Here is a 25,095-nt window from a genome sequence, read left to right on the forward strand (position 1 = left end):
ACGACGGCACAGCTCCATGAAAATGTGAGAGAAGGGCTAAATCCCACTAAAACTTGAATTCGTCACAAGAGCTTTGTCCCAAAAGCATTTTTGGCTTGTCAACATGCATTTCAGCACATTCTTTGTGGCATGGGTGTTTTTTAAATGCCATTATTTTCTCCTCTTTTCTTAAAATATGTAGTTTATAGTATAGTGTTTCAATGTTTATTTTTGTATTTTCATTTTGAGGTATTTTATATTATTGGTTGCATTATTTTTAATTTAATAGTTTTTCAATTTTGTTTAGTTATTATTGTATTGTTTTAATGTGTTTTTAGTATTGAATTATTTTACTAAACGTTCGTTTTTTGGTGGATGGATATTTTTATTTTATATTTTATTCTTTCATTTTACATTTAAAGCGTATTTTTGTTGTTCATTATAATTTTTGAGGATTTGAGCGATATGGCGTAGTTGACAATGTTCCCTCATGGTGGCAGCACCGACGTTTCGCCTTGCCCCCGCCCTTAAACAAGTAAGCCAGACGAAGAAGAAGAGGATCAAGCCTCCGACAAATATGCGAAAGTTTCGCTGCTTAGCCACTCCGTTAGTCGTCGTGCTGCTTTCTGTCAAGTGACACCCACGATGGGCTTCGTGCCGGACAGAGGTGGCTTCTATCTTCTCTTGCTGCTTCTGTTTCTTTCGGAGGCCCACTTTAGATGGGTAAGTCGCATTGTTTGGGTGTGCTTCTCGCCCTTAGAAAACATGACTCAGCTCCTAAAGCCGAAGCGTTCACGTGAACATTCACACAAACCGGTCAGCGGCTTGGCGTGAATGACTGCTAGAGTTAGCCCATGCTAACTTGCTTTTCATTGAACCGACGTCGTTTCTACCATTCCGATGTCGCCGTTGACTGAACGGGCTGTAATTAAAATAGACGTGCCTACTCCTAATGTCTCCCGAAGGCTTCCAAGGCTTCTTTGATGTTGTAACAAGCCTCTCAAATGTACCTGGAATTTGAACTTGTCATTGATCCGGCGAAACGTTCAGTCAGCACTTACATGCATGTTTTCAAAGCAAACACTGACAGAACCGATTCGAATTTGTGCTACCATGACAATACATAGTTGCAAGCCTCAATCACAGCACATCATAGCACGTCTCATACATCATCGTTTCAGTGACCGACACCTTTGCCTGTGAGGGAGCACGATGTTCTACTCGGTTCTGGGGCTTGCTTCATCTTACACAGGGGACAAACCAATCCTGAAAAGTAGTAATACAATAAAATACTTAAAACTAGAGCTGCAGGCAGCTTTAAAGTCGGTAAGTGACAACAACATTTATTATTTTTTCTTTCTTTTAATCAGAAATACCACTGTCACTAAAAAGATCGTGAATAAACTAACAGAAAATGGTAGTCAATTTGTGAAGCATTAAGCAAGTTATGACATTTTAAAGACTTAAAATAGTGGGCAAAAATGAGCGCTTGTTTCCAACAATGGAATGGCTTGTCACTGAGTGTGCGAAGCGGTATGCATCTAAGTTTGAACAAGTAAGCAAAGAGAAGCATTCGTCTTGAGTTAAGATAAGCAGAGTGAACGACTATGATTGCCATAAAATCTATCTCTGCAGTGTGAGTTTCACAGTATTGTATAGTGTTTTTTCCAAAGCTGTAGTTTTGCCTCATCTGTCCAAAGGACATTCTGCCGGATGCTTTGTGTATCGTCAATATCTCGTCAATTTCCACCGATTTCAGTGACCTTAGTGGTTAGTCTTGTTGATGCACGGGAACCAACAATTTCGCCTGAGAACTAGTAAGCAGATCGTGCAAACAGGAAAAAGACCCAAAACACAAAGCGAGCAAAATATGCTCCCATTCTGTACAGACCTGATCAGTTCCAGAAATTGTTTTACTGCCGCTATTCCTGCTTCACGGAACTCAAAATGATTTTGTTTCTGCGTGTAACGAAAAAAAAATTAACTTGAAAAGAAAATGAATGTGGAGCGTGCAGTCGGCTGTCAACTTGAATTAAAAAACAACAACACAATTTCGTCTAACAATGTAAAAGTATTGCAAAATAATAACTAACCTGAATATTTGACCTGATTAATATGACATGTTGCAAGCTGTCATCTTTCAGGCTTTGGTCATATTGGTTTTTAATGTCGTTCGCGGGCACAGTGTGATTGTTGAACTCTCAGCCTAGAGAGGGCTTATTGTTGCCATTGCAGATGCTTCGAAACAAACGTGATTCAATCAGGCTGGACAAATTTCATCACTCTTTGATTGACGTGCTTTGTTTTGACTCCTCTTTGCTGTCTTTTCTGTCAACTGTTTGGCCATGCTCCAATATCACACTTTACCCTGATTAATCAACAGTATGACTACAATCCTAAACAAGCCTATCATTTTCTGACATCAGCTGTTTTGTTATGGCCGTGACATTTCCACACCACCTTTGAACTCTGCAGAAAGACACAAGCAGGTCCTGTGGTTTTTTTCTGATTTAAAAAAAAAAAAAAAAGAGGGGCATGGGGAGCACTTTGTGGAGTAAGTGAATTTACTTCCTCCCAAGTCATTGCTTCCAACAGAGAGCATGTGAGCAGTGGGATGCTGAATAGGCAGGAAGAGTAAGAATGACAGCTGCTCAAAGAAGTACAAAGCTGGACTCTATCAAAGGCTGCATTACACTGCATATGCCCAATCCCCATTTCATGCTGACATCCTGTTTTTTTGACTGGCTGGTACCATATACATTATTCGCGGGAGACTCCTGTTATTTGCTGAAGTACTCACCTATTTCCTGTTTTTGTTCTTAGGCCAGAGGCAATGTCTCATAAAGAAAATATTACATTCCCATCTGGTGGGATCCTGGTGCCAAGGGCACATGTTGAACTCTAGGGAATGAGCTTCATTTAGGCTATGTTCACACTCTAGCGCAATTCCAAATTCTCCCCCGACCCCAGTTTTTTTTTTTTCCCTCTCCCTACCCAGCGTTTTCCTTTCTGAATTCTGATTGTAATTTCCCCATTGCGGGACAAATAAAGGATATCTTAATATGTGACATGTATCATTTAAATAAAAAAAATCAGTTTGGGAGCGAGACGACTGACAATAATCGTTCGTGCATGTGCATGAGTGGTGACTTTACATTTGACTTTCATTTAATCCCACTTGAAGCACGAAGAATAAAATTGACACTTGAGATGGTATATATTCAGCCACGCAAATAGTTAATTTATTTCTTGCGGCAATTATGTGACATCATCTTTAATGGTCGTCTGCATGAATTGGAGCTTGACAAACAGAAGAAAAGTAGATTGCTGCCATCTTGTGGCATCCGTAGGCAATTAGAAACCTTTTTCTGTGTCGGCTATTCATACTTGATTCACTATCCATCTCATTTTGCAGGGCTTTGTTTGTGTTCTTGAACGTGAAACAATCCACAGGCACTGGCCCTCAAATTGGCACAGGAAACCTCCCACGCACATTGCAACGCCACCCAACACCACCGAACTGTTGTGCAATGTGCAGGGTTATGCAAATAGTTTTCATAAGTGTGCATGGAAGAAAAAAAACGTCCATCCGTATGAGGGTTGCAGGCGTGGTATCCCGGCCGTCTTTGGGCAGTAGGCGTGGTGCACTCTGAACTGGTTGCCAGCCATTCGCAGGGCACACATGGACAACAAACCTACGGTGAATATTTTTAGTATCTGGAAAGCGGAGCACCCTGAGAAAAAAACACCCACACCGGCACGGGGGAGGCATGTAATTTATGTAGATATCAGTGGCGGATGCTGGTCTGTCAAGGAGGGGAAGCTCAATTTCGGCCTACATCATAAAATGTGTCCGTTTATTTATACGTGTGAATTTTACTCTCTGTTCCTTTTCAAGAAAATGATCTGTGACCCTGTCATACCAACAAGGCGTCTTTTCCAGGGTCTTAACTGTGGTAATATAAATCAGTCTGCTAACACAAGCAACTACAATAAAACACACCAGAAATAAAATATTAATCTGTCGCTAGTCGTCTTCAACAAAGAGAGTGTCGCTAAAATGATTAGAGGAAGTCTCCAGTTCAACTCAGAACAGAATGAGAATTGGAAAATGCTCCCACGGATGCCAACACCAAAAGATCGGTGATTAGCTCATTTTGCTGTCAATCAAAAAGAGATACAGCCTCAGACAGATCATCCAATCATCATCCAGAAAAGCTCAGCATCCTGGCCGGCCGATACATGCCCACTGCCCATAGACTCCCAGAGACGCTGAGCGTCCATGGGCGGGACAAAAAACAGCATTTATCCAATGACTCGTCTCCTTTCAATGCATTGGGACAACCTACCCTGAACATTTTAGACGCCCAGCGTCCGCGCTGTTGATGCTCAGCGTCCACACAGTTTAAATCACAGTGAAGCTGCGGGAATGAATGAGAAGAGAGTCGCGTCGTAACCAGTAATAAGAAGCTGATTCGGAACACAAGTTGAGGGTGTTGTAGCGCATATTCAGTCAATGACATGTACACACAATTGTATGTACACACATATATCTGATCACTTATTTTTTGACATTTTAGGGGAAACTGAGCTTCCCTTGCAGTATTAGAGCAATCGCCTCTGGTAAATATGTAGCTAGATAGAATGGTGTATGTCTACGTATATGTATGAGTTTGCTCCACAGGGTATCTGGCCTCTACCTTAGAGATAAGGTGAGAAGCTCAGTCATCCAGGAGGGGCTCAGACTCGAGTCACTGCTCCTCCGCATTGAGGCGGCTCGGGCAGCTTGTCAGGTCGCCTCCCTGGTGAGGTGTCCCACTGGGAGGAGGCCCCGAGGACAACCTAGGACATGCTAGAGACTCTCTCCCAGCCGGCTTGGGATCTCCCAGGATTGGCTGGCAAAAGTGGCTTGGGAAAGTGAAGTTTGGGGTTCCGTGCTGAAGCTGCCACCCCCGGGACCAGCCCACCGATAAGCGGAAATCAATGATGATGGATTTTCATCCTCGTTTGATGTCAATCTGAAAGTATCAACCTCCTACCCCCCAAATGTTCATGCTGCAATGACTCGTACTCCACTTGAATCCTATTGTGTCACGTGACCCATGCAGTTGTAAACCCAGCGGATGACACTCTGATGTCGATACACTATTCCCTTGAACAATGAGTGTGTTTTCTGTCGCCGCTTCGGGCGACAGCTGTTGAGTCGGTGGCTTTGCTGTGACTCAACTCATGTCACGTCTTTCATTCAACATGTACGTATAATCCCTAAATATCAAAACGGAAAAGGAAACGCGTTTGCAGAAGTGAAATAGTAGTATTTTCCGACAAGCGTCAAGGCGCCAACAAAATCAGTTCAACTTCAAATCTGAAGCGTCAAATCTGTGAAGTAGTGATGGTAGTTGTCATGTCATCCCAAAATGTGCCTTAAATGTCATTGTAGAAATTGTTTCGCACACTTGGCTAGACCTCATTTCAGCGAGCATCAAAGAATTAACTTGCATGTGTGTTTGTTTTTATTTGACTGCCTAATTCCCAGGTAAAAGGGCATCACAAGAGAAAAATCTCCAGGAAAGACTCTGGCAGCATCCAAGTTGATGTTGTGCTGTGTTTGTTTTGCAGGCGGCGGCACAACACTGCGTGTGGTATGGCGAGTGTGCCGAGTCCGACAAGGTCCCCGGAAAGAAATATAATTGTAACTACACAGGATCCCCCAAACCTCTGGACCCCGAGGGCTACGACCTCCTCTTGGTATGTGTCAAGACTGTACGAGAGCACAAAATCAACCCCTCAAAATGTATTTCATCATATTATTGTTTCAAGCATTTATTTTTTGTTTTTTCATGTATTGTTTTAATAACCTTACCTTAAATATTTTTAAAAAAAATATTTTGTAATTGTATTTATTATTGACTCTTGTACATATGGACGTATGATACAGGAGCTGTGTCCTGGTTATGACTATGGCAACCGCGAACTCTGCTGCAATGTGGATCAGTTGCGTACTCTCAAAGCGAGTCTCCAGCTGCCCCTTCAGTTCCTGTCCCGGTATGAACTTTAGCTAACAACATGAACTCACAGCGTACAGGTCATGGCATAATTGATACTGACTCATTCTGACATCATTCTGTGTGGCCATTTGCAGGTGTCCCTCATGTTTCTTCAACTTGATGAACCTCTTCTGCGAGTTGACGTGCAGCCCGCACCAGAGCCAATTCATGAATGCCACCAAGTTCGAGTACACAAATTCCACCGAGTTCAACAGCTCCAGCATCGTCGAGGTTCAGTACTATATCGGACAAACATTCTCCAACGGTGAGTTTGCATGCACACCACTTGCCTCAAACATCAGTATTTGCACGCCTATCTCAGTAGCTTGGACCTACACAGCCTCTCTTAAGCCATTAACAACCACGTTCCCCTCACATGTGTTCCAACCTTTTGAAACACTTGTTGCATTAATAAACGCAACTTTTAAATCGTAAAATGTAGAATAAATACGAGTGAATCCGCAAATTGTTTTACATATTTTTGCTTCAAATGGAGAGTGAGGGCTGAGCAAAATGGCCAAAAATTCATATCATAGTATAAATTGAATCCCTTCACAATAATGGTACCGATCGTGATATAAACTTCAATGTCAACTATTATTATGGAAATATGAGTATTTACTGTTTAGTGGCAGAAAGAATGAGATTTATTATTCTTTCTGCTTCTTTTCATAATTATTATTTTTATAGTATCATATATATATATATATATATATATAGTGATTTATTATTTCATTTTATTTTACATTTTTCATAAATGCCATTATTTACTTGGTTTCCTTGATTTTTCTGATGAACACTCATTTTTGCTTCTCCTTTACAGTTGTAGATTTGGATTTTGCGAAATATTTCCCCCAATATTTCAAAATGTACAAATATCGTTAAAAATTGCGTCTACTTGCCTAATTTATTTATTTGTTTTTTTTAGAGCAAAGCAGTGTATCTAAATACGTTCTCAAACAATTTCCATACCACAAGGCCAAGCAAACCCGTGCGCTGGCGAAATGTGACTTTAATGGATGCTGTCCCTTTTTGCAGCCATGTACAACGCCTGCCGGGATGTACAAGCGCCGTCCAGCAACGTGCCGGCCTTGTCCTTGCTGTGCGGCAAAGCCGCCCAGTACTGCAATGCCACCAACTGGATCCAGTACATGTTTGACATAAACAATGGGCAGGCTCCTTTTCCTATTGTACCAATATTCACAGGTAAATATTACCTATCAGAAAAATATATATTTCTCTCAGTATGTCAATTTTTGTTCTTTTAAATTGATTTTAGATGTGCCGGTGTTTGGCTACACCCCGATGAACAACAAGACATATGGCTGTTCCGAAGGCCTGGACGATGGTTCAGGTCCTTGCTCCTGCCAGGATTGTACCAAAGAATGCGGGCCCAAACCCCTCCCTCCACCTGTCCCGCCTCCTTGGACCATCATTGGAGTGGATGCGATGACTGTCATTATGTGGATCTCTTACATCACCTTCCTGTTCGTGTTTATCGGCACAGTGCTCGCAGCGTGGTGCTACAGGTAAAAAAAAAAAAAAAAAGTTCTCTATAATCTCTTGATTTTGTTTTGAATTCTCTGTGCTCCACTCAGCTTTCTGATTTGAACTGTTTTTAGCTGTTTTAACGTCAATATCAGTATATATCGCGATAGACACATGATCAATATCAATGTAATATGCTATTTTCAATCGTAAAATAATCTGGAAGGAGACTCCACCCCCAGCATTCTGCTCGCTATAGACGGAGGCCGTAGCATGGCGTCAGATGTGCCACAATTATAATCACATCAAAGGAATTTTGGAGCACAAAAGCGTGTTTTGAGTTCAGCAGAGTCGCTGCCTGCCCGTCTGCCAAAGAAGCAGCAGCTGTACCAATGAAGAAGCATGCGTGCGTGTGGCTTCGCGTTTTCAATGACCTGTCGCCTCATGAAATTGAAAAAAAATTGAAAATTTGTTTTACTCGCAGAAATTTTGAATGGGATTTTTCTTCTGGATTCTTCTGGAGTTTTAATCTATCCAATGTTTTTTAATTGTTATTTTAATCAAAAATCAAATCAAAAACAAAAATCAATGTATATGTGTCCATATCGACCAATAGGGATTACCAGTGCCTTTATCGTGACACACTTTTCAGCCATATCACCTAGCCCTACTAACCACTATTCTCATCCACGACAAGCTTATTTTCATACTCTGGGACCATGTTAGATGTATGAGGAGTGTCCCCTTGTGGGCGACTAGTCTGGATGATGGCAAATGGCCAATTAGGAAAATGAGATGCCAAAAACACAACTGGCAATTAGTCAAGCCAGGGTAGTAAAGACTATTATGTTCAAACTCTGTACTCATGACAAGAACTGAGGCTGGTGAAAAAAAAAGTTAAGCAGTAAAAGTCACAAACTAGCTGAAACGTGAGATAAAATTGAACCAAGACCTGAGGATTTTTTTTCTTGCTTGGCTCTCGACGAAGGCGGACACTTTTTTGCTCTGCTCCTGCCCTCCCCTCACCCTTCCCCGCCACTCAGTCTATGTGCTGTCCTTGTCTGACTTTCCTAGCCTCCTGCCGTACTTTCATCCTAAAACAAACCATGGAATTAGTTGGCCGGTCTCTCGATGCCATCGACAAAATTGACAAGAAGAGCAGGCAGTGGGGAGCCTACTTGCCCCTCGGGAACATTTGCTGCTGGGTACACCCTAGATCCCTGGAGGAAGTGGAGAATGGTGTGCCTGTCAATACTAGTGATGGCCAAATGAAGTCCCATGAAGCAATGAAGCTTTGCAGCCCATTGGTTTGCACATGTAGCAAAGCTTTATGGTGCTTTATACTCTATGGCCCCATCAAGTGGTCCAGAAGCCCAACAGGTCAACGGTGTTAAGAATTCAATGGCTATTTGTCTAAGACAAAGATATGAATGTACTTGTGTTAGTAATTTAGTATGTGAACAAAATACAACATGTGCTAAGGATAATTTGTTATTCATTTTTATTTTGAGATAATAGCTTTCCCACAATGGCTGGCTTTAAACGGTTTCTTTTTTTGGACAATATTTCACCAGCTTTAGAAAATATTCTTTCACAAGGCACAGATGAAGCTGGGGTGCAGAGAAATGCGAGTGCCAGTTTATATAAATTTGGGTAGGTATGGCCCAGTTTCATGGCTCTCCTTCCTCCCATGCAAGGCTCTATAATGCCTCAACATTAGATATATAGAGATAAATAAAGTTTTCTGAATCTGAATTAAATGTACAAAGCTAGTTAATGTGTACTTTTGTTTAGGAAAAGGACAATTCTGTCGGAGTATGGGCCCATATTGGATAGTAATAACCCGTTGTCGCTCAACAGCGATAATCCTGAAGCAGGTAAAGGGATTTGATTCACTTCACCTAAGAACGTCTTCTTTTAGTGTATGTGAAATGACACATAAGCAAATAGTCAATTTGTGTCTGCCCACAGTCAACGCATCGTGCTGTGAAACGCTGGGAGAGCGTTTTGAGAACGCGCTGCGGGCGGTCTTCAGCTCATGGGGCTCATTCTGCGTGCGCTACCCGTGTTCGGTCATTCTGGGCAGCCTGCTCCTGGTGATGGCGTCCTCGGGCGGTCTGGTCTACATGCGCATCACCACCGACCCCGTGGAGCTATGGTCGTCGCCGGGCAGCCAGGCGCGCCAAGAGAAGGACTACTTTGACAGCCACTTTGGGGCTTTCTACAGGACGGCTCAGCTCATCATCACCACGCCGCTCAACGAGACCTTCACCTACAAGCCCTACTTTGGAGGGTCCGACGTCCCCTTTGGAGCCATTTTGGATAAGGACATCCTTCATCAGGTGAGGTGGAGAATGGAACGAATATCTGTTCGGAAACAATAATCATGTACTGCCATCTGCTACTTTCGAGCCTGTGCAAATTAGAGTTTTTTTGACTGAGCACTTAGTGGGAAACTCACGCTAGGACCATGTAGATATAATATATATACATATATATATATATTTTTTTTTTTTACTTTATATTTTCCTAAGTCAGTGATTAAAGTACAGATGATACTTTTTATAATTCTTGTTGAATATTTCAGCTGATTCGATTTTTGTTTGATTCTATTTTTTGTTCATTTTGTTTGATTTGAGGAGTTTGTTTATTCTAGTGTTTTTTGTTGTATTTGATTTTACTGATTTTGGTGGAATTAATTACACTTTTATTTGATTTTATTTACCTTCAATTCTCAGTAAGAGAATTTCATGATTACTGTCCATTTTCTCGAGGGATAGATACTTGCGCATGCACAAATCTAATTGGCAAATATTTAATTTGCTTTTCTTATTTACCCTACTTAAAATGTAATTGTTTGGTGATTTTGATAGTTTTACTATTTCCACCAAAAAATAGTGGTGAAACAGTGATGAGGGCCGCATTGCATTTTTCTTGTTTGATTTTTACTGAATTTCTAATCAATGTAGATAAACATTGCAAAGGGACCATTCTATGTCATGATATATGCTGCAGCAAATTCAAAGCTCCAAAGTGATTTGAGGTTTTCTTTCTTTTAATTTCCCCCTGCCTCAAACCCATCAGGTGTTGGATCTGCAGCTTGCCATCGAGGCACTCGTTGCCCAATACGATAGCCAGAACGTCACGCTGAAGGACATCTGCATCTCCCCGCTGGCCCCTTTCAACGACAACTGTACTATCTTGAGTGTCCTGAACTACTTCCAGAATAGCCACGCTGTACTGGATCACATGCGAGGCGACGAATTCTTTGTCTACGCCGACTTTCACAGCCACTTCCTCTACTGTGTCAGGTTCACTTCTCCCTCCCTTTTTTTCTTATGCAAAGCCGAGGGGGTGAGAAATTGTTTAAAATGTAAAAAAAAAGAGGGAGAGAGAATTGGTATAGAACACATTTCTGTCTTACAGCGCACCGGCATCCCTCAATGACACCACCATCCTCCACGATCCTTGTCTCGGCACTTTTGGAGGTCCCGTCTTCCCTTGGCTGGCGCTGGGAGGCTACGACTGTAAGCAGTACACACACAAAAGGAAGTACAGGGACAACCTTTTCTGCGGCATCTATCAGGTTGCATAATCAGAACTTACACAGGCATGAGATATACCGGAAATGTTCTCATTTTGGCCACTTCTGTCTTGGAAATCAAGGCCTGGATGTCGCTGATTTTCTTTAATTTTAATGAAAAGAAAGGGGAAATTAGGATGTTTAGTTCCATGCTGACTTGGGACCCATGGCGCCTTATCTAAAGCCAACAGTCTTCGTACTTCACACACATTTTTTATTCCATGGCTTTTGATTCAGGGTGGCACTTGGCATTGATTTTGTGTAGTGGTGTACTGTTTTTAATGTTATTCATCTCTTTTAACTTGTCTTTTGTTTTAATGTCAAATTCTTGTTCTATGTACACAGCACATGTGGTGATGTTGAGTTGTTTGCTTTGTTTCCTTCATATCAGCCACCAACTACAACAACGCGAGCGCTCTTGTCATCACCTTCCCGATCCACAACTCCCGCAACGACACTGACATTCTGGGCAAAGCCCAAGCGTGGGAAAAAGAGTAAGACTTTGTTTCGTTTAAAGCAGGGGTGTCAAACTCATTTTTGTCACGGGCCACATTGTAGTTACGGTTTCCCTCGGAGGGGCGTTGACTGTGAATTTTGTGAAACTATATACATGTGTAACCACCTCCACATATTAGACACACGGTGAACAACAAATAGATGCATAACTAGTTTTGACAGCAGAAGTCAAGAATAATGGATTGTTCGAACGTTGTAATTATTACATAATATATGACAATTTCAAATTTTGATTCAGACTTTAGCAAGCATCATGAAAGTTGTCATCTTTGATATGCTTTCACGGGCCAAATAAAATGATGTGGCGGGCTAGATGTGGCCCCCAGGCCTTGACTTTGACACCAGTGGTTTAAAAGATACTATTCCGTATTGTGATGTCACAACACAGCTAATTAATTTAACACCTCCACACGGAATTTCTTGGCACATGACCTGCTGCTTGGCTGAGGGAAGATCCTCCATTTTCACGTGACACCCAGACCAAACACGCAAACACCGTTCTGTCAAAGACAAAAGCTCAGCAGGGATGCAGTGTTAGGAGCATAGATTAAGATAAGAAAAACCTTTATTAGTCTCGCAGTGGAGAAATTCCCAATTCACAGCAGCAAAGTTATGAAAGGAAGTAGTAGAACAACAAAATATAGGAGCATTAGCGAATGATGTTAGCTTCTTATAAAATAGATAGGTATCCAAGATTTCTTGCTATTGATCTCCTTCATTAAAGTACCTGTGTGCGTGTGCGTGTACTCCAGATTCATCCGCTTCATGAAGGAGTTCCACAACCCCAACCTGACCATCGCCTTCAGCTCCGAGAGGAGCGTCGAGGACGAAATCAACCGGGAGAGCAACAGTGACATCAGCACCGTTGTCCTGAGCTACGCCATCATGTTTGTCTATATCTCGCTAGCACTAGGACACATCAACAGCTGCAGAAGACTGCTGGTAAGCGGCTGCTGTCACAAGTTCATGTCACGGTACACGGGGCAGATTCAATAGAACCTGCTCAACCTGCCGCCACAGGACTTGATGGCTCACAAAAAGGAGCGGTAGAAGAGGGAAAAGGGGCAATTTAAGTAGAAGGAGAATAATATATACCAAACACAGGGGTCGGCAACCCAAAATGTTGAAAGAGCCATATTGGACCAAAAAAACCCCCCAAATATGTCTGGAGACGCAAAAAATTAAAAGCCTTATAATGAAGGCAACGCATGCTGTATGTATCTATATTATTGATATTAGTCTACTATCAACATGACTAAGTTGGCTACAAATACACAACGAACGTTCATGATTAAAAGTTTTTTTTCCCCCCTGCAGTTCATCCTGTAGAGCAGGCAGGGGTGCCCAAGCTTTTTTGACAGAAGATCTACTCTTCGATCAACCAACCTCCCGCGATCGACCCGTTACCGCACACACTTACACACGCATGCCGTAATGACCAATAGCCATAACGGCCGCCAAGATGAACGAGGCACGGGACGCACTTTCGCAGCGTTCTATCGTAGCTCATGTGTAACGTTTAAACATGCTTTTCTTGGCGACCCAGATTCCCATTCTTTGCAAGTACCCTCGGTGAATTGTACATGAAAGGCCGGGTTTTTTTTTTTTTTTAACAGCCTCCTGACTGACATCCCGCCCTGCTATTAGAAATGTGTGTCGCAGGCTGTGACACAAATCCTCGTTGACGAAATGTTGAAATGTAATATTTATTCGACACGTTTTAACAGCATCGGAAAATGTTAATGATTGTCCTCTTACAGAAACTATAATCAAAAACTATATATATATATATTTCCCTCCGCCATCTTTTTCCATTTTCAAACATTTTTGAAAAAGCTCCAGGGAGCCACTGGGGGCGCTAAAGAGCCGCATGCGGCTCGAAAGCTGCAGGTTGCCGACCCCCGACCTAACAGTATGAGTTGTCAGAGCAGTTCAAGTGTGGTACATTTATGTCACTGGTTTTCATTGTTATTAACAATGAGTTTTTTTGCATGCACACATACAGGTGGATTCCAAGATTTCTCTGGCCATAGCGGGTATTCTGATTGTGCTGAGCTCAGTAGCATCCTCGCTGGGCATCTTCAGCTACATTGGCATCCCCCTCACCCTCATCGTCATTGAGGTCATCCCCTTCCTGGTGCTGGCTGTCGGTGTGGACAACATATTCATCATTGTGCAAACGTACCAGGTAGATGTATTCTCTTGAGTTCATCACCGAGTCCCTACAAAACATGACTTAATTAACCTTTTTTTGGTTGTTGTGTTGGTGTCAGCGAGATGAGCGGTTGCCCCAGGAGGAACTTCACCAACAGATAGGTCGCATCCTCGGCGACGTTGCACCCAGCATATTCCTGTCCTCCTTTTCAGAGACTGTGGCCTTCTTTCTGGGTATACACATATGATCAGGAATGAAATTTGTAGGCCACTATACTGTATGTTCTCAATGGTGCCATGCATTTTCTAATTCCATGCTGATGATGGTCTTGTTCTGCAGGAGCACTGTCCAACATGCCTGCAGTTAGGACTTTTTCCCTCTTTGCTGGCCTGGCTGTTTTCATTGATTTCCTGTTGCAAATCAGCTGCTTTGTCAGCCTTCTGGGCTTGGATCTGAAGCGGCAGGAGGTGAGCCTAAACGTTGGCAACACATTTAGATGATGATACTAGCTGAAGTTCCTAAATCTTGCTGTCACAATAGGCAAATCGTCTGGACATTATCTGCTGCGCCAAGTTGCCCGAAGGTCAGGAAACAAGGACAGACAGCATCCTTTTCCGTTTTTTCAAGAAGGTCTTTGCGCCATTGATCCTCAAAGAATGGGTGCGGCCCATCATTGTAAGTGCGTGCAGCAGCGGCACGTGTTTGCAACAGCTGCTTTGCTTTTGTACTGTTTAGTTTTAAACACAGGTTGTCAGGTGATCATAACTGGGAAAAAAATCCTCCCTCTACAGGTGGCTGTGTTTGTGGGAACGTTGTCCTTCAGTATTGCTGTGGTAAACAAAGTTGAGATCGGACTGAATCAGCAGCTCTCCATGCCTGATGTAAGTCACGTGAATGTGATGCACAGTGTCAATCTCGGTTACAGCTGCCACTATGCAAGATGAACACCTCTTGTTTACAGCAAGCCGTTTCATGTATTCATTTATTTAGTTATTCCCGCTGGTGGGGGGTGGGAGTCCTTGAAATATACATTATAAAAGAATAACGTTTAAATATTATGAGAATAAAGAGACAATTTTAAAGGAATAATATTGTCATGTTACGAGGATAAACACATTAAAGATAATGCAATTGGAGTTATATTGAGAAGTTGGAATATTTTCTGAAGCTGTAAATTTATTGAGGAAAAAAATCTTACATTTCTGAGAGTAGCCATATTTGCATACATTCATACAGAAAATTATCATTTCAATGGGCGCCTCTCCATTGGCATCAATACATTAGGGCAGTGGTTCTTAACCTTGTTGGAGGTACCGAACCCAACCAGTTCATATGCACATTTAATGAACCCTTAGTGAAAAATAAAAATATGATTAAAGAAGTGTTCCTTCAGTTTTGCCGGTTCAAGACTAGTGTTGCTCAACTTGGCATGACAAATCATGCAGATAGGATGCTGCGAATCCATGTTGTACATATTCGTCTGACCACTAAACTTTTTTTTTTTTTTTAATCACACGCCGTACTATCACGACAGTTACACGTTGACTACTGAGCAAACTAAATTTCCCCCAGCACTGATTGGACAAGCAATGTAATGTGATCATCTGCCGCCAATGATGGCCAAGCAGGCGTGTCATAACTGATTGATATGTTGAGTGGGGTGTGTCTTAACCACCTTAGCAGAGGCTCCGTCGAACCCCTCAAGACTGATTCACCAAACCCAGGTTAAGAACCACTGCATTATGGCATATTTTTTAACGATCAATAAATCCAAGTAAAAGTGGTCAGTTCAGTCCATGTTGTGCATTCACATTAAACTGCTGATTGCTGTAGTTCTACGTTATTCTCCTATTTGTATGACGTGGACTTTTTATATTAAAATCTGTCCTTGTATTTGTTGCCTTTGATGCTTTTTTTTTGGCCCTCAAATAGGATTCATACGTGTTGGAGTACTTCAAGAACCTGAGTCAGTATCTCCACACGGGAGCTCCGGTCTACTTTGTCGTGGAGGATGGCCTCAACTACAGCAGCCTTGAGGGCCAGAATGCCGTGTGCGGCGGCGTAGGCTGCAACAATAATTCCCTGGTGCAGCAGGTCTATTCTGCGTCGCTCATCAGCAACTAGTATGTCTCACATCTTCAAATAAAACCGTTTAAGTGACAGCACGAGATTCTCATATATATATGTATTTAATTTTTTATTTTTTATTTTTTTTACTTTCAGCTCCACCATTGCCGTCACACCTTCCTCCTGGCTGGACGACTATTTCGATTGGGTCAAGCCACGGTCCACTTGCTGCCGTTACAACAATGCCACAGGAGCCTTCTGTAACGCTTCAGGTAAATCTTTATCTAATGTCAACAACTCTCCAGGTGAATTCTTGCCCACATTCTATTACCCATGCACACAATGGACTAGCAAACAATGGCACAAGCGCATTGTTAACGCTGCAGTGCTTTTACACAAGGTGGAAAAATTTGTTACTTTACTTCCTCCTGACCAGCAGGGTTTGAACCAACTGTTCGATGCGTCAACTTGACCGCTGCGCAATAATGATAATTTGAAGTTGATTGATCGCCTATCAGATGTTATGGCAATGACAACTTGGGGAAATCAATACGTGGTCGCAAACTATACAAGCAATGCCTCAGGTGTGTTGAAAAGAAATATTGTCCAAGAAATGAAACTGGCGGCATGGTCACTTGCAAAAAGTATGTCTAGCCAGAAAATAAAACAACTGCGCAGGGGCTTTGAACAGCCGTCATAAAAGTCAACTGTTAACGGAAACTGATGACCAGCCTAAATCCTCGTCAGCTGTCGGGCAATTCAACAAATGTCTCGCGTAACAGTGAAAAGACTGCTTCGATGACAAACCAAAGACAAGCGATGGTTGATTGGCATTTGAGCAGGTCGAGGTCTGGTAAACTGGGTTTGACTTAAATTACCCGTGAGCACAATGAGTACAGACACTATTGGATAATTACTTGAACCAAATGCCTTAACAACCAAAATATCATATACAGTTCCAAATACAATGCTTACCAAATGGCCTATGGTTTTCTAGTGGTGGACCCATTGTGTGTACACTGTCGACCTTCGACCCAAAGTGGGAAGCAGAGGCCCCTGGGTGATGACTTCATGCGCTTTCTTCCCATGTTCCTGTCAGACAATCCCAATGTCAAGTGTGGAAAAGGGTAATTCCTAATGCTAAGTTGCGTGCGTGCGTGTTAAAGTATTCCATCTCTGCCCTCACTCTTTGTATTCTTTGCAGTGGCCATGCTGCCTATGCCACAGCAGTGGACATTTTTCCCAACAACACCCAGGTGGGCGCCAGCTATTTCATGACCTTTCACACCGTCCTGAAGGAGTCGTCGGACTATATTGACGCTTTGAAAATGGCCCGCATCTTAGCTGACAACATCAGTCAGACCATGGACCACAAAGTCTTTGCCTACAGGTGGGTCCTACTCCTACTGTCATACTCTAGTCTTGGTGTAATATTAAACCTGCAATTTACTGGCATTTCTCAAATAGTGCACCATTATGAAATGAGACCAGAAGCAAAGTAAACTACTGACTAAACAAAGGAAGGAGACATGTGAGCCCACGATGTTTGTGTGGCTTTTTGTTGAATCAATTGTCTTAATGTTTTGTCTTTCATTTATGGTTTTGTACTGCCATTTGTATTTATATGTTTCATGTCCGCGTTCGTGACCAGTTTTACATGCATAAAAATACAGCTGTATTGTATTGTATTGTATTGTATTCCCTTTAGCAAACTCCATCTAGTGGATACATAGCGCAACTGCAGTCATTGTTGTAGCTTCTGTTCGATGCGCATTATAATGCAGTGCGCTCTATGTATGAAAAGTTTTGAAATAGGCCATTCATTGAAGGTGTGCCTTATAGTGCAGTGTCAGAGTTTTTTCTCGGTCAAAGCTAAACAAATGACTCGACACACGGGGAAGATTGTGTTTCTGATGGCGGAAGAGGATCTCTGAGGGCCAACGACGGTAGTTGCCCCGTGATCACACTTGGAGTTCCTTGTCCTGCAGTCGGACTTTTATTGTTTACATATGCAAAATACAAGAAAAGCACTGCTCCCGATATTTGCATACCACACCCCCGGTCCGGCTCCTCAGTCGTGATCTGATTACCTTGGTTGAAGCTTTGAACCGCAGACACGTTGACACCTTCCAGTCTGGTCTACAACGAATCACCAAGTTGTAGACTTAGCAGATGACAAATGTCCGCCTGGGCGCGACAGTCGTTCCCAAACAGTCTTTTGATGTTCTACAGCACTTCGTTCCCAAATTGTTTATTTCCACTGTGTGACCAAGTCTAGCCTTCTTCCATCTGTTTGACCCCTTGCTTCAACGTGATAACTGTGGACCTCAAAAGCCCTCCGCCCAAACAGCCGACATCTTTGCGCACAGGCGGTTGGGGGCGCTGAATACGCACCCAAATGTCTAAACATGCCCAAATGAAATGAAACTTTAAACATGACACACTTTTGCTCGTAGATTTCTCTATCATGCAGAAAATATGGTCATTGAGGAGGATGCAAATGGCAGAACAGAGAGATGAAAGCACCTGAAAACAAGTCACATATGAGCCACTGACTATCACCTGCTCCGCAGCGTCTTCTACGTGTTTTACGAGCAGTACCTCACCATCGTGTACGACACAGCCTTCCAACTGAGCGTGTCGCTGGGCGCCATTTTCCTGGTCACCACAGTGCTGCTGGGCTTTGAGCTGTGGTCAGCCGTGCTGGTGTGCGTCACTATCGCCATGATCCTGGTCAACATGTTTGGCATCATGTGGCTGTGGAACATCAGCCTGAACGCCGTCTCGCTTGTCAACTTGGTCATGGTGAGGACGGGGGCGTGCGCGTAGGATACGAGTTGTAGAGTTGATGTTATGTGCTCATGTTTTCCTTTTGCAGGCATGTGGGATTTCTGTGGAGTTCTGCAGTCATCTGGTTCGGGCTTTTTCCGTCAGCATGAAGAAAAGCAGAGTGGACCGGGCTGAGGAGGCGCTAGCGCACATGGGCAGCTCGGTAAGTCTTAACTTAAAACTTGAAATTAATCACCTCCTGTTCCTGGATGCTGCTTATCCTCCATTTTGTACAGATTGCAAAAAAATAATAAAAAAATAGCTTGCAATAAGAAGTCATATAGTATAGCTCCTAAAAATGCTTAGAATTACAAATATACCAGCCCAAAACACTTCACGATCATTTCGAACTCCTTTTACAACATTCCGTTACCATAAGTGGGCGTGAATGTCATCCACACAACTGGCGGGCGAGACGCTGTCATTTGTTAGCTTGAGCTTTTAGCTGCTAAAATATAAACAAGGCCAAGATAAATGGTAAATGGGCTGTCACTTATATAGCGCTTTTCTACCTCTGGTACTCAAAGCCCTTTATACTGTTACCTCATTCACCTGATGACGCAGCATCAGGAGCAACTGGGGGTTCAGTATCTTGCTCGAGGACACTTTGACATGGTCACAATGGCCGGGGATCCAATCGCCAAACCTGGGATTGGGAAACGAACACTGTACCACTGAGCACTTGTGTGAATTACACTGAGCTGCCTTGTGTATAAAATCTATTACAGAAAAAAAGTTACCGTAAAAGCCTTCCATTTTCTTAAAAAGAAATTCTTCATGCATTAACACCATTCCCACTCTCCTGCTCCCCATACAACGAAAAATAAACCCTGTTGCATTATACGAAATATTTTTCTCTGCTCCTGCCTCGCGAAGAGATTCACTACAACAAAGTCTAATCCAACAGCGACCTCTGCTGCTTCGTTCGGAAACGGCAACAGCAACCACCACACTGGTTTACACAGCTCCGAGTTTCCTGAACGCAACATACTCATAGCTGCTCTGCCATTGGCCTACTGAGCATCATCTTGGCCTCCGATTGGCCAAGAGGGACCTCACTATCTATGTGTGTAGATACTGTAGCTCGATCTGTGGAAGATAGAGTGGAACACATTCGATTAGCTGCTCAGAGTAAATTGCTTGTGGCTCGACGGACAGTCAAATAAACGAATGTTTCCTGGAATGCTTTACTTGTTATCATGCTAAAAACCTTATGCTAACTGGAGCGCTAATTAGAGAGAAGGCGAGTTCCATCGCGCTAACTATGGCCATTGAGGACTACGAAGCGTCCCGTGGCTGGTTTTAAAATCAGCAGAGCAACGCTGTCTTGGGTAGCGATCAAGGGGAGGTCGAGTTAGAGACCGTAAGATGGTGGAAAGAAAAGCCACCGGGTCCAGGAAGTATTTGTTATTGTTAGATTCAGACGCAGCATGAGCATTGCATTGCTAAAATGGCTACAAAACGGACCTTTGGATGTCAAGCAGCTAAGACAAGCGCTCTGACGCTGGAAGAGGGGGTAAAAGTGATCAAAATGAAAGGCGGAGGAAGCAAAATAAAAGACATTATCCAAGAAATTGATGTAAGTGAAAGTGAATGCTGATCGTACATTTGACAATTTCTTTCCCTTTTTTTTCTTTCTACACTGACTATATGAAGTGTCAAATAAGTGTGTGCTCATACTTATGCACTATTGGAATAAAAATAAAGAGTACGCATACGTTTGTGTGTGCGTGCGTGCGTATGTGTGTTTACATGTGAGATCAAATTTGCGACAGTGAAAACCCCCCTGTTGTGAAAAATGTCTTGCTGCAAACAGGATTTCGTTGTAGAGGAGTTTCACTGCATATAAAAACTGTATTTTAAAAGTGATTTCAACAAAATGTCAGTATAATAAGCCTCTGAATGTATTCTTTAAAATAATTTTGTGATAATACTCACCATTAATGTGAATGGTTTTCCGTTCCTCACGATTGCTAAAAATCCAGCAAAACTATCGGAATGAAAGTCAGATTGCCGGGTCCATCCGCGAAGTTGCTGCTGGCTGGCTTGCACCCTGCTCAGTAACATACACGCTTCCTTTCTGCTGTCTCTCGCAGAGTATTTTGATGCGAACATAGCATGGGGCGTGTCAAAGTGCCGCTTTGCATTCAAACCATTTCATCAATGGTATTTTGTCATTGCAAATTAGACACACCGCAGAACCTGTTCTCTCCACAAAGGTGAATCCTTCGGTCCATTCGTCCTGAAGTGTACCATACTCGTCAACTTTTTTTCTTTTCGCCATCTTATTCGTCGAAGGATTAGCTAAAGGATTTGAGCGAATGACAGAGCGGGCTGATTCAAAAGGGGGCATTTACCTGTTTCCACAGCAATGGCAAAATTGCACCTGGAGCCAACTGCAGCCCGAACAGAAAATGAGCGGTGAAAAATCGACTGACGCATTAAACAAGCGAAAATATTTTGTTTTATCTGCGAGCCAGATGCAATCATCGAAAGAGCCATATATTAGTGTCTTTATATTAGACACTAGTCTGCCATATATTAGATGACAGACTTGTTAGTCTGGCATTGTTTTTCCAAAAAGCTTAGTATAGAGTCTTTATGAAAAAATAAATAAACCCCTCACAGGTAAGTTTGTGAATAGCCAATCAGAAATAGGCAGGGCTTCACTGTAATGGCTTTCAGAGTCCAACTCTCACCATGTCAAATCTTTATTTACAAGTTTTTTTTCCCATTCTCAATTGTCCGACAAGTGTCAACAATATTTAGGTAGACCAATGTAAAATGTGAAAACGCTAAGTCAAAACCAAACGACGGGGCAAGCATAATGTAATTTTCTTTTTTTGGGGCTTGCAAGTGTAAAAAGACTAAAAACCTTTTCACTGTCTCGCCATGGTTTTACGTGACATTTTAACATTCCTGAGTCTTACAACTGTAAATAGAGGTCAACCAATATTAGCTAAGGTTTAATTCCTTATTTGGAAGCAAGTGTGGCACAAAAAGCTGAGCCCATGGATGACCTTTTCTTTTTTTTTTTTGTGTGTGGCTATAGCGGTGTATGCTGAAGTTTATGTCAAGCACTGAGTTATACTGCTGTTTCCTCTTGTCTCAGGTGTTCAGTGGAATCACACTGACAAAGTTTGGCGGAATCCTAATCCTGGCGCTGTCCAAATCGCAGATCTTCCAGGTGTTCTACTTCCGCATGTACTTGGCCATCGTGCTTTTGGGTGCCACGCACGGCCTCATCTTTCTGCCTGTGCTGCTCAGCTACATAGGTCAGTCCACAGCAGACGATGCATACGTGAAGGCGAGAAAAAGTACACATCTCTTTTAAAATTAATTTTAAAAACACACACACACACACAAAAGAAGTGCTTTTACAAAAGCCAAAAAGAAAATAGTTATCGTAAAATAATACTATACCAAGTCAAATCCTTTCTGACAAAAATGTGTTTGTGTACTGAACATTTAAACAGATAATAGAAATTTGGCAGGAAGTAAAGTTGAAAAAGTAAAAAACGTATCTAGTCCATTGTGAGTTTTAATTTGTTTGATATTAAAATGGTAGTCATTTATGTAGTATATCTCAATCTGAAAAGTCTACATATAAGCAAATGCAATACTTGTATATTCCTCCAACTTTTGATTTGTACAGGGACTACTTAAACACACACACTGGCATATGTATATATCACTTTCCTCTCACTGTGATAATTAACATACCGTTACATCACAGCACTTCATCAATTTACCAGCTTAAATCAGACTTATTTCAGTTTTTTTTTTTTTGGTACTTTTGAACCTCTTTTTGAACACGGCAAGCAAGTCACACATTTTCAGGTCCTTTTCAAAATTACTCCACAAATTAACACATATTACAGAAACACACCTTTGCTTAATGTTTGTTCTTGTTTTGGATTTTTTTTTTGTAGAGGTTGGTACCCCTTAATTATAGCAACTCTCTTGAATTTTGAACAGCTGAGTATTTTGGCAGAGCAGGTTATTGCGTACGTTGTACCTTAATCGGGCTGTTTTAAAGTCAACCAATTCATAAAATTTCATAGTGTTTAATTTGATAAATAGTCGAATCGCGGGTTCAATATATTTTAATCAATGCTTTTTTTTGTGTGTGTGTGTGTAGTTTCCAAACAAGGATTGTGTTTATTTTACAGGCATTTCCTCATATTTCCACACAGTAGGTCAAGTGTGGTCATAGTAATGAACAGTATAATTTGTATCAAACCTCTTACTCGGCACATCCTTGGTTTTGTAAAGGAAGTGGTCAGGAAGGCAGCAAAGAGGTCTACAGCTGCTAGAAATTGTTGCAAGAATTGTTGCGTCCTACATGTGACAGAGGAAGTTTTTTTTTTAATCCATTGAATACTGAGCGTGTATCACCCTGACAGGCCCCTCGACCAACAGGGCAAAGTTGCTTGCGGCCAACAGGCGCTTCATCGGAACCGAAAGGGAACGGCTCCTCAACTACTGAGACAGCCGGCCAGACGGGCGGGACAATGAAGCGTGCGGGTCGTGAGTGCCGCCTGCTTTCTCCCCCATCTTTGTCTCCCGCCATTACAGACAACACTTGTCATGGCCGCTGCGGTCTTTTTACACGGATTGGACTGACGACTATGACTTGACATTTCTCGTCGCACGACTACCATCTGGCGCTCAAGTGATATAGAATCGAGACTGAAATATCATGCAGAGATGTCAGTTGACAGACACTTGCGCCTACGTTGGAGGTGATTTGGGAATGTTTAAAGGGGAATCCTGGTCAGTTTTAAAATATACACACACACACACGTAAAATCCACACACATGTTATAAACCTTTTTTTTTTTAAACAACATCTCAGAGCTCAAGCTAACATGCAACATGTTTGAAGTCTTCACTGTTACCGAGTAATGATGCAATAACATGCAGTTTGTAACTCTAGTAATGACTCAGGTTTTGCTCTCGCATAGTTGACAAGAGAGGTACTCGAGCCCTCCAGAGTTGGGCACACCTGAGCGAGGTCTACTTGGGGAAGTACGTTTTATCACGGGTGATCTTTGTAAACAAGAAAACATTTTTGCAGTAGCCGAACAGGTTTAAGTGCCAGCTTTCCGCACGTGTGAATACCTCTAATTTATGGGACTAATTTAAATATTCTTTCACATCCTTGACTGTGTTGTTTGAGAAGTCATTCTTTTACTAAAGGAACTCTTGACTCGGCATAGAACTGGACGACTGCAACATGTGTACAATGACAGCTTGATCTGGAACGAGCAGTACCACTTTTTGTTTTGTTTGGGATACAATTTTTAATTGATGCGGTTACTGTGTCTGGGTTGTAAAAGTGACTCAACCATTCCTTTTGGAGACTAGTTTTTAGAACAATTTTAATACATTATTAAAAATTTCTCAGCCCGAGGGCTTTTTGTGCGGTGGTTGTCTGGGCTCCACGTGCTGGATCCCATTGGGTCAATTAAAATCTCCGATATGATCGTGACGTATCATCACTTAGATCTGACATCCCTGCATGAATAAAGTAGCGGAGGTTAGCATAAAAGGCGTAACTCTGCTTTTACTTTTTATCCGGAATAACAAGTGAAATATGATGACAATAAAGTTGTATTTTTGAAATTCAACTGTGACTTTGTTCCTTTGTTTTGGAGCCTGACTGCAATATCACATTTAGGACTGCAATGAACAACTATGGGCGGTGTCGACTGGCATGTTGGCCTCATAGTGCAGAGGTACCGGGTTCAATTCCAGCTCCGGCCTTCCTGTGTAGAGTTTGCATGTTCTCCATGGGCCTGCGTGGTTTTTCTCCGGGTACTCCGGTTTCCTCCCACATTCCAAAAGCATGCATGGCAGGTTAATGGCACACTCAAAATTGTACTGAGGTGTGAGTGTGAACGCGAATGGCAACCGGTTCAGGGTGTCCCCTGCCTACTGCCTGAAGACGGCTGGGATAGACCCCAGCACACCCACAACCCTCGTGAGGAAAAGCAGGTTAGAAAATCAGTGATGAAAGTCCTCTGGATTTTCCCGGAATTCCGAATTTTCAAATTTTAATGAAAATTTCTCCGTAGAATTGAGGAAAAATTGCCTAAAATTAATCCGGATAACGGCAAACATCTAAATCTGACTTTGGCAATTTTGCAGTCGGTTACAGATTCGCGACAGGGAGCAGGCCCATCAATATTTCTGCTGGTGCTTTGTCCATAGTGATGTGACCTTGAGGACACTTTGTGAGTTTATCAATAAATAAGTGTGAGAGGCGTTTAATGTGCTGGTTTGCGTCAACGGTTTGCAATTAGAGCGGTTTCAACTGACTCTCATGGGGCTGGAACAAAAGGGATTAGGTGGCCGCGTCGGACATGAAGACGATCCCATGGATGTCATGTGCTTGGACAGTGGTTCTTATTACTTCTCAGTAAATA

General features: G+C 42.3%; 1 protein-coding gene across 1 annotated transcript; it reads left to right on the forward strand.

Moving 5' to 3' along the window:
* The first annotated feature begins 539 nt into the window (after positions 1 to 539).
* Positions 540 to 24,297, forward strand: npc1 (Niemann-Pick disease, type C1). Its single transcript, XM_086130091.1, has 25 exons — positions 540 to 702; positions 5,599 to 5,727; positions 5,918 to 6,024; positions 6,122 to 6,291; positions 7,065 to 7,232; positions 7,306 to 7,555; positions 9,309 to 9,391; positions 9,486 to 9,856; positions 10,599 to 10,825; positions 10,941 to 11,041; positions 11,489 to 11,591; positions 12,366 to 12,555; positions 13,619 to 13,801; positions 13,887 to 14,001; positions 14,108 to 14,235; positions 14,309 to 14,443; positions 14,560 to 14,649; positions 15,701 to 15,891; positions 15,992 to 16,107; positions 16,833 to 16,962; positions 17,040 to 17,225; positions 18,409 to 18,640; positions 18,714 to 18,827; positions 21,777 to 21,939; positions 23,071 to 24,297. The coding sequence occupies exons 1-25, from the start codon at positions 625 to 627 to the stop codon at positions 23,151 to 23,153; spliced, it is 3,843 nt and encodes a 1,280-aa protein (XP_085986217.1). The 5' UTR covers positions 540 to 624; the 3' UTR covers positions 23,154 to 24,297.
* The last annotated feature ends 798 nt before the right edge of the window (positions 24,298 to 25,095 follow it).

This window comes from Hippocampus guttulatus, chromosome 14 (genome assembly GCF_054856545.1).
Source record: "Hippocampus guttulatus isolate MCC_2025c chromosome 14, RoL_Hgut_1.0, whole genome shotgun sequence".
Taxonomy (NCBI): Eukaryota; Metazoa; Chordata; class Actinopteri; order Syngnathiformes; family Syngnathidae; genus Hippocampus; species Hippocampus guttulatus.